This window comes from Protopterus annectens, chromosome 7.part0, assembly GCF_019279795.1.
Source record: "Protopterus annectens isolate FY-2018-M chromosome 7.part0, PAN1.0, whole genome shotgun sequence".
NCBI lineage: Eukaryota > Metazoa > Chordata > Ceratodontiformes > Protopteridae > Protopterus > Protopterus annectens.
In genome coordinates this window covers 1,187,343,244-1,187,355,789 of record NC_056739.1, presented here as the reverse complement: position 1 = coordinate 1,187,355,789, position 12,546 = coordinate 1,187,343,244, and the positions used below count along the sequence as shown (strand labels likewise).

Genomic DNA, 12,546 nt, shown 5'->3' with positions numbered 1-12,546 from the left:
GCAACCAAACTTCACCCAGAGATTACCAGACATATGAAGCAAGCAGGCAGTAAGTAAACATTCCCAGTCTCTCAAGAGTGTGAACACACACACACACACACACACACACACACACACACACACACACACACACACACCCAGTGAAGATGAAACCTCATCACAACAGACACACATGGAACTTAGCTAGTGTACCAAACTCTGTGCCTTAATACTGCCATCATGAATCCACAAGGACAGAGCCCATAAGATTACAAAGCAAGCACATCCATTATCTGGGTAATCTCCATGGACCAGGTCAGCACAAGATAATTAATGGGAGTTTCATCTACTCTAGCAGATGAGCCCACATTGACCTGGAGGTGTGAGTGAAGGCCAGATAATTGCACTACACAAGCAAAAGTTCAACCACAGTGCCTTTGCTGGAGGACTCAAAAGGTAAAAGGTTTACTCTGCATAATCTGGCCAGGCAAGGTCAGGGTCTGGAGGCTCCAACAAGGAAAGGTAAATGTGACATCCCAGGATACACCTGCATGACTGTTACTAGAATTGCATCTCTGCAATGCTTTTAATCACTGGCCAACCATGGCCATGACTTTAATCTCTGTGAGGGATGGGCTGTCATCTCTTGTGGTGGACTTTAAGGGAGTTTTCAGCTGATACTAATTGCCAACTTGACAGTGACTCAGGATCACATGAAGGAAAATGCTTCAAAGCCACAATCTTCTTGGCATTGATGAAGTCCTCAGGCTTCACATCTTTTCCTGTGTGCGAACGGACTGAAGAAAGCATTACCAGTTGTGACAACCTAATGCGGCACACCTGTCCCAAAGGTACAAATTAGTGCCAGTATGAGTTCAGACTTGTGATCTGATGATCATCAATACACTTAAATGGTTTGTGTGACATTATAATCAAGCATAATACGTTTCTAAAAATGTACATCACAACTAAGAGCCAAACTTCAGAAAATAACAGGAGATTCACAAGGGATGAGTATGCTTTCTTAATCCCGTAGGTGGCAAAATGTGCACCAGCAGAAGGCACATGGGAGCTGGAGAAATATTGCAACTGTTCCATGCTGGGAATACTAGAACAGGATATCCTAAAAGGAGTACAGTTTGAAATGGTGAACACTCATATGAGCTAATGCTTTCTTCTGTTTTTAAAAAAAGTGAACGCTCATTTGAGTGAATGTTCTTTCCAAAGGAGTTTTTGCCAGCAGACTTTTGTATGAGATCATGTTGTAGTGGGACACAGGAATTTGTCCTTACCCTGCTGCTGGGCAATCTCACAGTTAGTACATATAAATAGCAGGGGGCTCTAAAGCGATCTCTCTCTTTGAATGTCTGCACTTGTGAACATTCAATATTTCACGAGACACTTCACAAAAGTTACTCATTACACTAGATAGTCAAAGTCAGAATGATGTACATTTCTGAACACCAGAATTCATCACAGATTAGTACAAATTCCCATAACTAATCACACAGGAAAACGGGTTCCTTTTGCAAGTTCGAAGACAGTAAACACGATCCTTAGTACTGCGAAAAGTATGATTACAGGGAAAAGTATAGCACCACATATACATATCATATGTATATATGTACATCATATTCACTCAACGTACTCCTCTACACAATATTGAACTAAAAATATATTTTTCTTGCATCCCCAATCTCTTGTTACTCTCCATTCCCTCGCTCACTCTTTCTTCCTCCTCTGCTTCACTGCTACTCTGTTACTGTCCATTTTCTGCATGTGCTACCAACAACGTACATTTACTGTACATAATTCAAGCTACTCGAGTATAACTGTCCCTGTTTCATGTACATCTTTTACTACTTTGTATAAGTGTGTCAACTCTATGCAACCAAATATTTTATTATATTACAGCAACAAGGGCAGGGTCTGAAATTGGTCATTTTTGATCAGGACCCTGTCCCAGTAAACAAGCATAAATAAATAAATATGCCTGAAATTGCTTACCTTGTAGAAGTCCCATTTCTTCAAGATAAAACAAGTGTCAGTATACATAGGAGCGGGTAGTATATCCCCAAGGACAAGGGGTGAAGGGAGCTTGCCTCCATGAAAAACACATTAAATGTGTAACATCAGTTTACAAAGTTTATTAATTGTGCTTAATCACACTTAAGTTTTCCTGTTTCAGGTCAAGCACTATTAAATCTCAAACTTCTAACAGGGCACCAGAGAAATGTAGAACAGTAATAACCAAGAAGTCTCCAACTTAATCTGGAAAAATCTCTCTGCTGAGTGGATGGTAAAACAGAAGGGATATATACTCTAAAGCCCTCTACATCAACACATTTAAAGGGTTTGAAGATCCTTCTGGATATTTCCCTCAATGTCAGTTGCCATCAACTACAGAAAACAGCACCTTCTGCCCAGTTTCAGTCCCTGCACCATCAGCTAATCTAGTGCCAAGGAAATGGGCAAATTATGCCTCCGTGATGAATACCACCAGGTCAGCAGATGACAAAGAATGCAACATTGCTCCCATCTCATTTCCCAAACAACCTGGCACTACATAGCAGGATGGGGTACTAGGTAAGCACTGTACTGCTGTTAGAAACCTTGGGAAGTGGGAAATGAACCGTATCAACTTCTGAATTATCACACCCAGTACCCCATTGTCTCATGAACAGAAGACAAGAAATGAAAAAGCTTATACTGGGTGTAAACAATCCTCACAACCTTTTTTGTGCGATTGTTGAGCCCATTTTACTATGATTCTCCTCTTGTCAAAGTAGAGCTTGAATTCTGAGCAACTATAACTATCATTTGCTTCTTGCAGAAAAAGTTTAGCAACATCTAGCATTAGCAGACAAACTGCAGCAAAGCTAGCAGAAATACCACAGTACTGCCAAAAATAATATAGAGCCTTTATCACTAGAAGCAACACTTTTTCACGGCAATGAGTTGCCAATAACTTACAAGTAGTTCACTAAAGATACCTAAAGAAATTTAAATGCAAGAATCAGCAGGTTTTAGCACATATCAAACTTCAATGCAATTAAATGCAACATATTATAGGGACAGAAGATCATTCAAGAGCATAAACTGTATCCCCGACAAAAAGATGCCATAAAAAGTCCAAGTCTCATGATGAAGTTAATTGAAGAAGTGGGAAATGACTGTGCCATTAGCTCTTCACAAGCATGGTACAACCACTTTGTACTTGCTGTGTGAAAAAAAAAATGAAATGCCACCATCATCTCTTGTCAGAGTAGTAATCCTCCTTATTAGTCTACCATTTACGCAGAGGGAGAAGTTGCTCAAAGGCACACATTTCTCAAAGTGTCAGCCTTAGTAATGTTCAGAAAATGAAAGATTCAGCGTGTCATAGAAGTGCTCCAACATATATCAGAAACAGCTCAGGGCTGAAAACCGGGCAGCATTGTTGTTGCTTTCACTATCGCGCAGCAGACACATTGACATTAGTTCATGAGGTAATTCTACTCTGCATCTTTTACTCGCTGACAGATTTCTGCAGTGAACTCTGAACATTTTGAACTGCCTCCCAAATCTTTGGTCAAGACCTAGAAAAAAATCACACAAGAGTTGTTACAGCACATGAAAAGACTCACAAACTGTACTTTGTAAGAAAACATTTAATAATTTAGTAAGCAACAGTCAAGACACAAAGTTATCCATACAATCATTGAAAGCTTGTCTTAAAGTGAGATACGGATCTTTCACAGATTTACATTTTCTGGTAGCTCCTCTCAGTTACTGAACTTAACGGAATAGCCAGACGGCTAGAAATAATATTAACCTTTACAATTCTAGAGAAAAGTTTCCAGTGCCAAGAAGTTCATGTTACCGCCTTCAGGCTATACACTCAAAAAGACTACCAGTAATACCTCTGTAGTGTAAGAAGCACGGTGACTACACTGCAATATTTGGAAAAAGACAAAGCAGTTAAGTGGCAGAGTAGCATGTGACCCAACTTTAACTAATGTTAAGCACCCCCTGCTGAAGTTAAGGTTGGGTCCCACACTAGGCAGTAAAATCTGCATGTACTGATCAGCAAATGACAGCAGCAGTAGAACAAGAGATTGTATTCTGGCTGCTGTCTATACCGGTAACATGTCCCCAAGTTCCTCTAATGAACTTAGAAAGTTACTAAAAATAACATGATTTGTGGTAGCATGCATTTTCTGAAGAATACAAACTCTGAAACGCCAATGTACGCCATTAAATAGTGTCTTCAATACTCAGTGGTTTGTCTGAAAACCACAGATTTTATGAGGAACAAACCAAAAATATGAACAGTCAAGAGGCATGAAAGATAAGTGTAAACATGATGTACATTGTTACACTGCCTGATAACATCCATTAACTGTTTTATGGCTTTAAAAGCTAGCAAAACAATTTGCGATTTCCCCCCCTGTAACTAGTAGTACATGGAGCAGATAAAGCTCCATGCACTACAAAGAATTACAATCATGTCACTGATTATAATCCCTTATTATGTGTTCTTGACATGGGTGACAAAGACTCAAGCTCTCGAGGTGAATTTCTTAGCATCCATGTCTCAAACACATAATAAACGGGTTATGATTGGTGACCCAATCATAATCCTCCATATCTATAGCAATTTCTATGCCACCTTAATATTTAAAAGTAGTACATGCAGAAGCATAGCTAGGGCATGGTGAAGGGATATCCACCCCCAGCTGCAAGGCATTAGGGTTCAGGATCAGGGGATGACAATCAGTCTGTAGTGTTGTAAAGGCATTAATTTCCAAATAGGTATTTCTGAAGTGGTACGGGCTCTAGATGAGCTAGCCACAGTGCACCTATAGGAGAGATGCCCGAATACACAGGGCTCACTTTGGCCAGGAGCGGGGAGGTATATTTTATCCTTGCTGATCATTGTTTTCTTTTTTTTTTTTTCAGTCTGCCAAGTACTTGTACTAATGTGTATAATAGCAAGTTTAAGCAGTTTTCTTGTCCTTGTAACAAAGTTAAATAAAACGGGGGTGTGCAAACAGTAACTATGAGTTTAAACTAGCTGAGAATATTAAGAACAGTAAGGCTTTATTTAAACAATTGCACTCTTATGAACAGGGTGTAAACCCTTAACATCACTTTAAAATCAAATCTGATGATTAATTCATCACTGGGTTTGTCTAAATTAGTAAATGTATTTGTCAATTATTTTGGGGGAGAATAATTCAGTGAGATCCTTACTTCTACAACTCTGACATTTCTGACAAATCACAAGTATTTACCATTACTGCCATCAATAAAACACTAAAACCCATAAAATCAAATTCCATGGCCGAATCTGATGGTCTTGTATGAAAGCATCTATCATGTTCCACCACAGATAATTATAGGCCAATCAGCTTAACCTGTACACCAGACAAATGCTCATAGCAACAACAGGTTCAAGGGTTGCAGAGTTATTTGCATAACCTAAATTCAAATTCTGAAAAGGGAAACTGAAAAAGTAAAGATGGAACTTGCAAACTCGTTTCAAGTTATTAAACTTTAGATATTCACCTACATGGCTTTTTTTTTTTGGTGGAAGCTCATGTCTAACAAACCTAATTAGTTTTTATGAGCATATTATCTCCTCACTGGACAATAGCCTGGCTGTTGACATTATCTATATGGACCCTTGCCAAAAGGCTTGACTCGGTACCACAAGGTGCCTTATTGCAAATAATGGTGAAGTTGACAGTTAACCCTCATAATTAGATGGGTGACTAACTTGCTAACCAATACAAAATGTTTGGTTAGAATTAACAGCAGTTACTCTAACTTTAGACGCATAAATGTATGTGTGGGGGGGGGGGTCCCCACAGGGAACTGGACCTGTTGATCTTTGGCTTGTTGACGTTTGACTGTTCAATATCTGAGAAAACTTGAATCAACAAATTTACTGATGATAATAGCAAATTTGGTTTTACACTTACCAAGATCTCTGATCATAATGTATTATAAGGCTATCTTGATAGCTTTTTTTACTAGACCTCACCAAGAATATGAAGTCCAATGCCAAAAAGTGTATGGTGACAGGTTATGGCATATATAATCCTGAGTATTCTTAAGCCTTGGATAACCACATCTTAGCAGCTACACAATTCAGAGATCTGGGGGTCTTAGTAGATTTGTATCCCAAGTTTGATGAACAAATTAAAAGCATCATAAAATGTTATGGCCTAGTCAGATACACCTTGTCATGTGTTACTCCAGCAGTAACAGAAGAGATTTGTCTCCACTGGTCACCATGGCCGTACAGCCCTTTACTGAATACTGCTTCACAAGTATGTAAACTAGAATGTACTCCGAAGTCATATACTAGATAGACAACAGAACTTGGTCAACTGGTGTACATTAAGATATATGAACTTCTGTGCTTTTACTCCAAGTATACACTTCAAAGAGGAGCCTTAATCACTGCATTCAAATTATCTAGAAATGAAGATATGTCTAGACTCTGGGAAACTCCTTCATTAATCACACTGTTTCCACCAAGAATAACAAAAGTACAGTTTTGTACCTACCATAAATGTAGATGTTCCAAGATCCACATTGCTGCAGTCCTTACACTTGGGTAGTCCGCTGTCCTCGGTCGGCCTGACTATCAAAGTATAAGGCTGACGTCGGTCAAGGCGCATTTGACTGACATCAGGACGTCAGGGTACAAATGCGCATGACCGACGTCATATCCTCAGTCTTTTCTTGCCCCAGATGTCAGAAGACCCTAGAAAGAAAGGTCAAAACCAAAAGACAGCAAACAAACAACCCACCAACCTAGCACTAAAAATATGTACAAAATATACAATATACACCATATTTACAACCCAACCCACACAACCGCCTCTAACTACAGAGGGGAAGGAGGGAGGGTAAATTGGACTGCAGCAATGTGGATCTTCGAACATCTACATTTATGGTAGGTACAAAACTGTACTATGTTCTTCATCTCACATTGCTGCAGTCCTTACACTTGGGTAGAATCCCAAAGCAGAGGTAAGGGAGGATGGCCAAACTATAAGGAAGCAGGAGCTGCCAAAATGCCCTGCAAAACAGCAGTGGCAAAACCAGCCCTAGATTTAGAATAAAGTGGTAGGTGATAATGCCTAGAGAAAGTATGCACTGAACTCCAAGTAGCTGCCTCCAAAATATCCTTAGTTGCCACCCCCCTCAAAAAAGCTGTCGAAGTGGCAGTAGCCCTAGTGGAATGAGGCCTAATCCCAGCTGGAATCTCCTTACCATGATGGGAATAACAGAAAGCAATGCAAAACCCAATCCACTAAGAAATAGTTTGTTTTGACACAGGCTTGCCCTGAGAACTCAAAGCAAAAGAAACAAATAACTGCTGAGACTGCCTGAACCCTTTAGTTCTGTCCAAATAATATCGCAACTGCCTATGTACATCTAAAGTGTGCAAAATCTTTTCCCCTTTATCTTGGGGATTTGCATAAAAGGTAGGTAAATGAATAGTTTGGTTTAAAGCCACACTAGAAGCCACTTTAGGCATAAAGGAAGGATTAGTACGTAAAGATACCCTATCCTTATGGAAAATTAAGAAAGGCTCAACCGCCATAAGGGCCTGCAACTCAGAAACCCTTCTTGCAGAGGTAATGGCCAACAAAAAAGCAGTCTTCCATGATAAATATTTCAACTCGGTAGTAGCTGCAGGCTCAAAAGGTTGTAGAGTGAGTTTCTCCAACACAAAATTGAGATCCCAAGCAGGAGTAGGAGCTCTACGTGGGGTCTTATATTCTTTGCCCCTCTAAGAAATTGCTTGAACAAAGGATGAGAAAACAATGGTGGGTCACAATCATAGTGAGCGAAATTGCTGCAGCATGAACCTTAATAGAAGAGAAGGACAAACCTTTGTCCAGTAACTCAGTAAGATATTGAAGAGCCACACTTAAATTAGGCTCAGAAACATCAAAATCCTTTGCTGCACTCCAAAATAAAAATCTCTTCCATTTATCTGCGTACACTTTCCTTGTACTAGGCCTTCTAGCTTCCAAAATAACATTCAAAACTTGCTGTGGAAGTTGAGACCCACTATGGTTCAAAACAGAATATGCCAGGCTGTTAGATGAAGAGAGTGAAGCTTGACATTGAGCAAATGACTGTCCTCCTGAGACAACAGGTGTGGAATCAAGGTAAGGGCCATGGAGGCTCCGTACCAGGCTTCTCAGTAATGGGTACCAATGCTGTCGAGGCCAATCTGGAGCTATCAAAATCATCCTTGGCTTGTCCTGTCTGGCCTTTAGTAGTACCTTTGGGAGGAGAGGCAGAGGTGGAAAGGCATACACATGAAGATTGCTCCAATTGAAAGAGAGAGCATCCACTTTCCAAGCTGTGGGATGAAACCTTTTCGTGCAAAACTTTGGCAGCTGGTGGTTTAGTGGAGAAGCGAACAGATCTATGTCTGGAGTTCCCCATGACACTGTCAATTTCTGAAATACATGAGGATCCAATTTCCACTCGTGGGGATCCATAATTGCCTGCTCAACACATCTGCTAAGGAGTTCTGTGCTCCCGGCAGAAACCTTGCCTGAAGATTTAGCTGTAAACTGAGAGCAGTCTCCCACAAAATCATTGCTTGCCTGCATAGAGGATAAGAATGTGTTCCCCCTTGCTTGTTGATGTACCACATGACAGTTGTGTTGTCTGTTAGAATCAACACCTGCCCTGGAAGAAGTAAATCCTTGAAAGCTATTAATGCAAACTGGACTGCTAACATCTCCTTCAGGTTGATATGTAGATGTTGTAGTCTGGCAGGCCACATGTCTTGTATCCACTTTCCATTCAGATGAGCTCCCCAAGCTTTGTCTGAGGCATCTGTCGTTAGAATCTGACTCGCCTCTGGCCGGGTCACAGAGAGTCCCTTGTTTAGGTGACATTCCTGAGCCCACCACAACAACTCCTTTTGAATGCAAGGTATTATTTGAATGACAGTGTCCAAATCCTGGCAGTGCTGTGTCCATACATTTTTGAGATACCATTGTAACTTCCTCATATGCAGTTTGGCATTGGGAAGCACCAGAATACAAGATGCCATGAACCCCAAGGCTTGAAGGACTGTCCTTGCAGTCAGCCTGGACTGATGAGACAATTGATGAAAGTAAAGGGAAAGATTCTTTTGTTTGTCTGGGGTCAAAAGGCCATCTGGGATGCTGTATTCAGTCTTACACCCAGAAAGCACATGTCCTGAGAGGGTACTAGACTGGACTTTATTTCGTTCACAGAATACCCCAGGCATCTTAGCACTGCTATCACATATTCCAAATGATGAAGAAGCTCGTCCCTTCCTTGAGCCAGAATCAGGCAATCGTCCAAATAAGGATAGATCTGTATTCCTTTTAGCCTGAGGAAAGCTATCACTGGAGCCAGAACGTTCGTGAACACTCTGGGCAGTAGATAAGCCAAAGGGCAATGCAGAGAACTGATAATGAGAAGTCCCAGCCAACGCAGATACTTCCTGCAACTCATTCTGATAGGAACATGAAGGTAAGCCTCCTTGAGATCCAAAGTTACCATCCAATGATCTTTGCCCAGCAGAGGTAAGAGCTGTTGTGACGCCAACATTTTGAACTTGGGAATGTCCAGATAAGTGTTGAGGGTAGATAAATCCAAAATTGGTCTCCACGTGTTCCCTTTCTTTGGTACTAGGAACAGGCGAGAATAAAATCCTAGGCCCACTTCTGGCATAGGGACCGGCTGTATGGCCCCTATTTGAAGTAACAGAGAAATTTGTTTGTGAGCCTCTATTCTTTGCTGAGGAGGAACGTCTGGCATGCCTGTGAAAGGAGGCAAGGTATGGAAATAAAACCTGTAACCGTGGTGTATGATATCCAATACCCATCTGTCTTGGGTAATTAAACTCCAATTTTCCTTGAAGAGTGCCAACCTTCCTCCCAAAGGTGCTGCCAGTCGTGAAGGCTCTGGCAGCTGAAAAGGTAAGTCATTGGGTCTGTTTACGAAAGGACTGACCCCTGCCCTCACCGGAAGACTGTGCAGGCGAACTCCCTGTTCTAGGCCTGAAAGAGCCCTGAGCTCTGCCCCTACCACGTCTAGACCTACCCCTAGACTGGGAATCATAAGAAGGATACGTCCACCCCTTGGTAGGACAATTTCTACTAAACTTCGGAGGCTGAACCTGCAAAAAATCTTTAACAGTCTGCATAGACTTAGCCTTGTCTTCCATTTTCTTTAAGACTGCCTCAACAGGAGAACCAAACAACACATCAGATTGCAAAGGAGCATCTAAAATCCTTGTCTTAACATGGTCAGATAAATTCTGATCCTCAGCCAGGCGTGCCTGCGAAGAACTGACCCAGTGGCAGCCACCCTAGACGAGGCCTGTACAGCATCAAAACCACATTGCAAAGAATGCTTACCCACCTGTTCAGAAACATGCACTAAATCTCGTAACTCTTTACACTCAATACCTTCCGCCAGAGCATCTACCTTAGACTTCAATTGTGAAAGGAGATAGTTTTGGTATTTCAACATGTGAAACTGGCAATTCAAGGCCCTCATAGCTAGGGTGGAGGAAGTATAAACTTTCTTTCCCCATCTATCCAAAGCCCTGGCCTCTTTATCCTGAGGAACCGGATTTTTGACAACAGAAGCCTTAACACCTTTAGGCCCCTGACTAACAGTTTCTGGGTCTGCCCTAGGACTCTTAAAAAGATACTTATGAGCTTCAGGCACCCTGTAATACCTATCCGGTTTAACAGGAGCAGGAGGCAAAGAATCAGGATTAAGAGAAGCCTCTGCAAAAACATCTTCCACCACATCCAGAACAGGAGGTATAGCCAAAGGCCTATGTTGGGGTAAAAACAAAAATTCCCTAAGCCTTTTCCTGGAATCAGAGAAGTCCTGACCTTCTCACTTAAAATGCTCCCTCATGGAATGAAGAGTCTCTGAAAAAGAAAAATCCTCAGGAGGAGAAGCAGAAGGAGTAAAATCAACCACATCAGAATCAGAATAAGGAGACTACTCCTGCAAGTCTTCAGCCGAAGACTCTGAAACATCCGAAGCCTGCTCAAAACTCCCTAGCTCAGGTTCCACCCTAGGTCTCTTATCAGGAGGGGGCATAGAACCTCTAATCAAGGTAATCAAATCTTCTGCCATCTTAAGCATATGCTTCTTGGGCACAGTTCCCGAAGTACTAGGGGTGACACCAACTGAAGCTAAACCTGGCCTGCCTCTGGGGGAAGCCTTGGAAACAGAAGTAGAGGGCCTAACCACCCTAGGAAGGGAGGGGAGTACAGTAACCTGAGAAGCCCCTTCGGCCTGACCTGCCTCCTGAGTGGCCACATCCTGCAATAACAAAGTCTCTCCCTGGGACTCCAAAGAAACCTCCGGTGGAACCACCGGCTCCACCGACACCTCTGAAGAACCGGCGTCCGGAACGGACGGTTCTTCTAGCCTAGGCTTAGCAGCTTTGTCCTTGCGCTTCTTCGAAGAAGCGGGCGTCGGAGCATCCGACGGCATTCTATAATTACACCGCTTCCCGAAGACTAACCTGGCACAATCTAACCTTCTCTTTATAGTGCGCTTATTGAATCTAGCACAAGAGCGACACCCAACAACGTCGTGCTCAGGCCCTAAACAAGGAATACACAAAGTATGATAATCTCTATGCGGTATCTGTTTCCCACAAGAAATACAGTTATTCACTTTTTCTGACATCCGTTAAACCACTGAGGCAAGAAAAAACTAAAATATTCCCCAACGGGGTACTTAGCCAACTTTGACTCGGTCTGAAACTCCGAATTCGAAAAATGTCAGAACGCCAACCGGCACTTGCAACGCTGCTTCTGCATCGGACCATGCGGCAAAAAAGACTGAGGATATGACGTCGGTCATGCGCATTTGTACCCTGACGTCCTGATGTCAGTCAAATGCGCCTTGACCGACGTCAGCCTTATACTTTGATAGTCGGGCCAACCGAGGACAGCGGACTACCCAAGTGTAAGGACTGCAGCAATGTGAGATGAAGAACATCTGTTAAATTACCCCAAATGAGAACAAATATTAGAGATTTATTTTTCCATTACAGGTTTGGGCAGCTATGAAACTCATTACAAATAACCATACAATCTGCCGAGAGCATAGAACTCTTCAAAAAGTTGACAGTTATGTGGTACAACTTTTGTAGAACTTAAAAAAATCTGCAAAAAAGGGGCAGAACTGCTAATTTTGGAAGAAATATCCAAGTACTATTGTGATAAAATTGACATCCTTTATTGTTTGGTTGCATGTGAAATAATGTTTCACAAACCCATGCACAGTTTTCTAGTGGCAGCCTTTCACATACCCATTAAGAGCACCTTCTGATGGGACTGTAACAGAATAAATGTTGCCCTGCAAAGTACGCATATATGTCTACCTGCAAGGGCTTTCATGTCTTCTGACACTTGTGTATTGATTACTCATGTGGCCTAAAATCTTCCTAGATGTAAATGTCAGGGTCATACAGTAGGAAAAAACACAGTGTCATTAGTAAACTGGCCTTATCGAAGTAGATGCTCAAACAAA

At 41.8% G+C, this 12,546-nt stretch overlaps 1 protein-coding gene across 2 annotated transcripts in view; it reads right to left on the bottom strand.

Annotated features, from left to right (window-relative positions):
• Nucleotides 1-2,111: 2,111 nt before the first annotated feature.
• The window catches only part of IDH3A (isocitrate dehydrogenase (NAD(+)) 3 catalytic subunit alpha), a 637,839-nt gene continuing 627,404 nt past the window's right edge, over nucleotides 2,112-12,546 (bottom strand). For both annotated transcript variants that reach the window (XM_044077799.1, XM_044077800.1), the window contains exon 11: nucleotides 2,112-3,557. In XM_044077799.1, coding sequence (XP_043933734.1) covers nucleotides 3,474-3,557 — 84 coding nt within the window. In that variant the 3' untranslated portion in view covers nucleotides 2,112-3,473. The remainder of the gene's footprint in view (nucleotides 3,558-12,546) is intronic.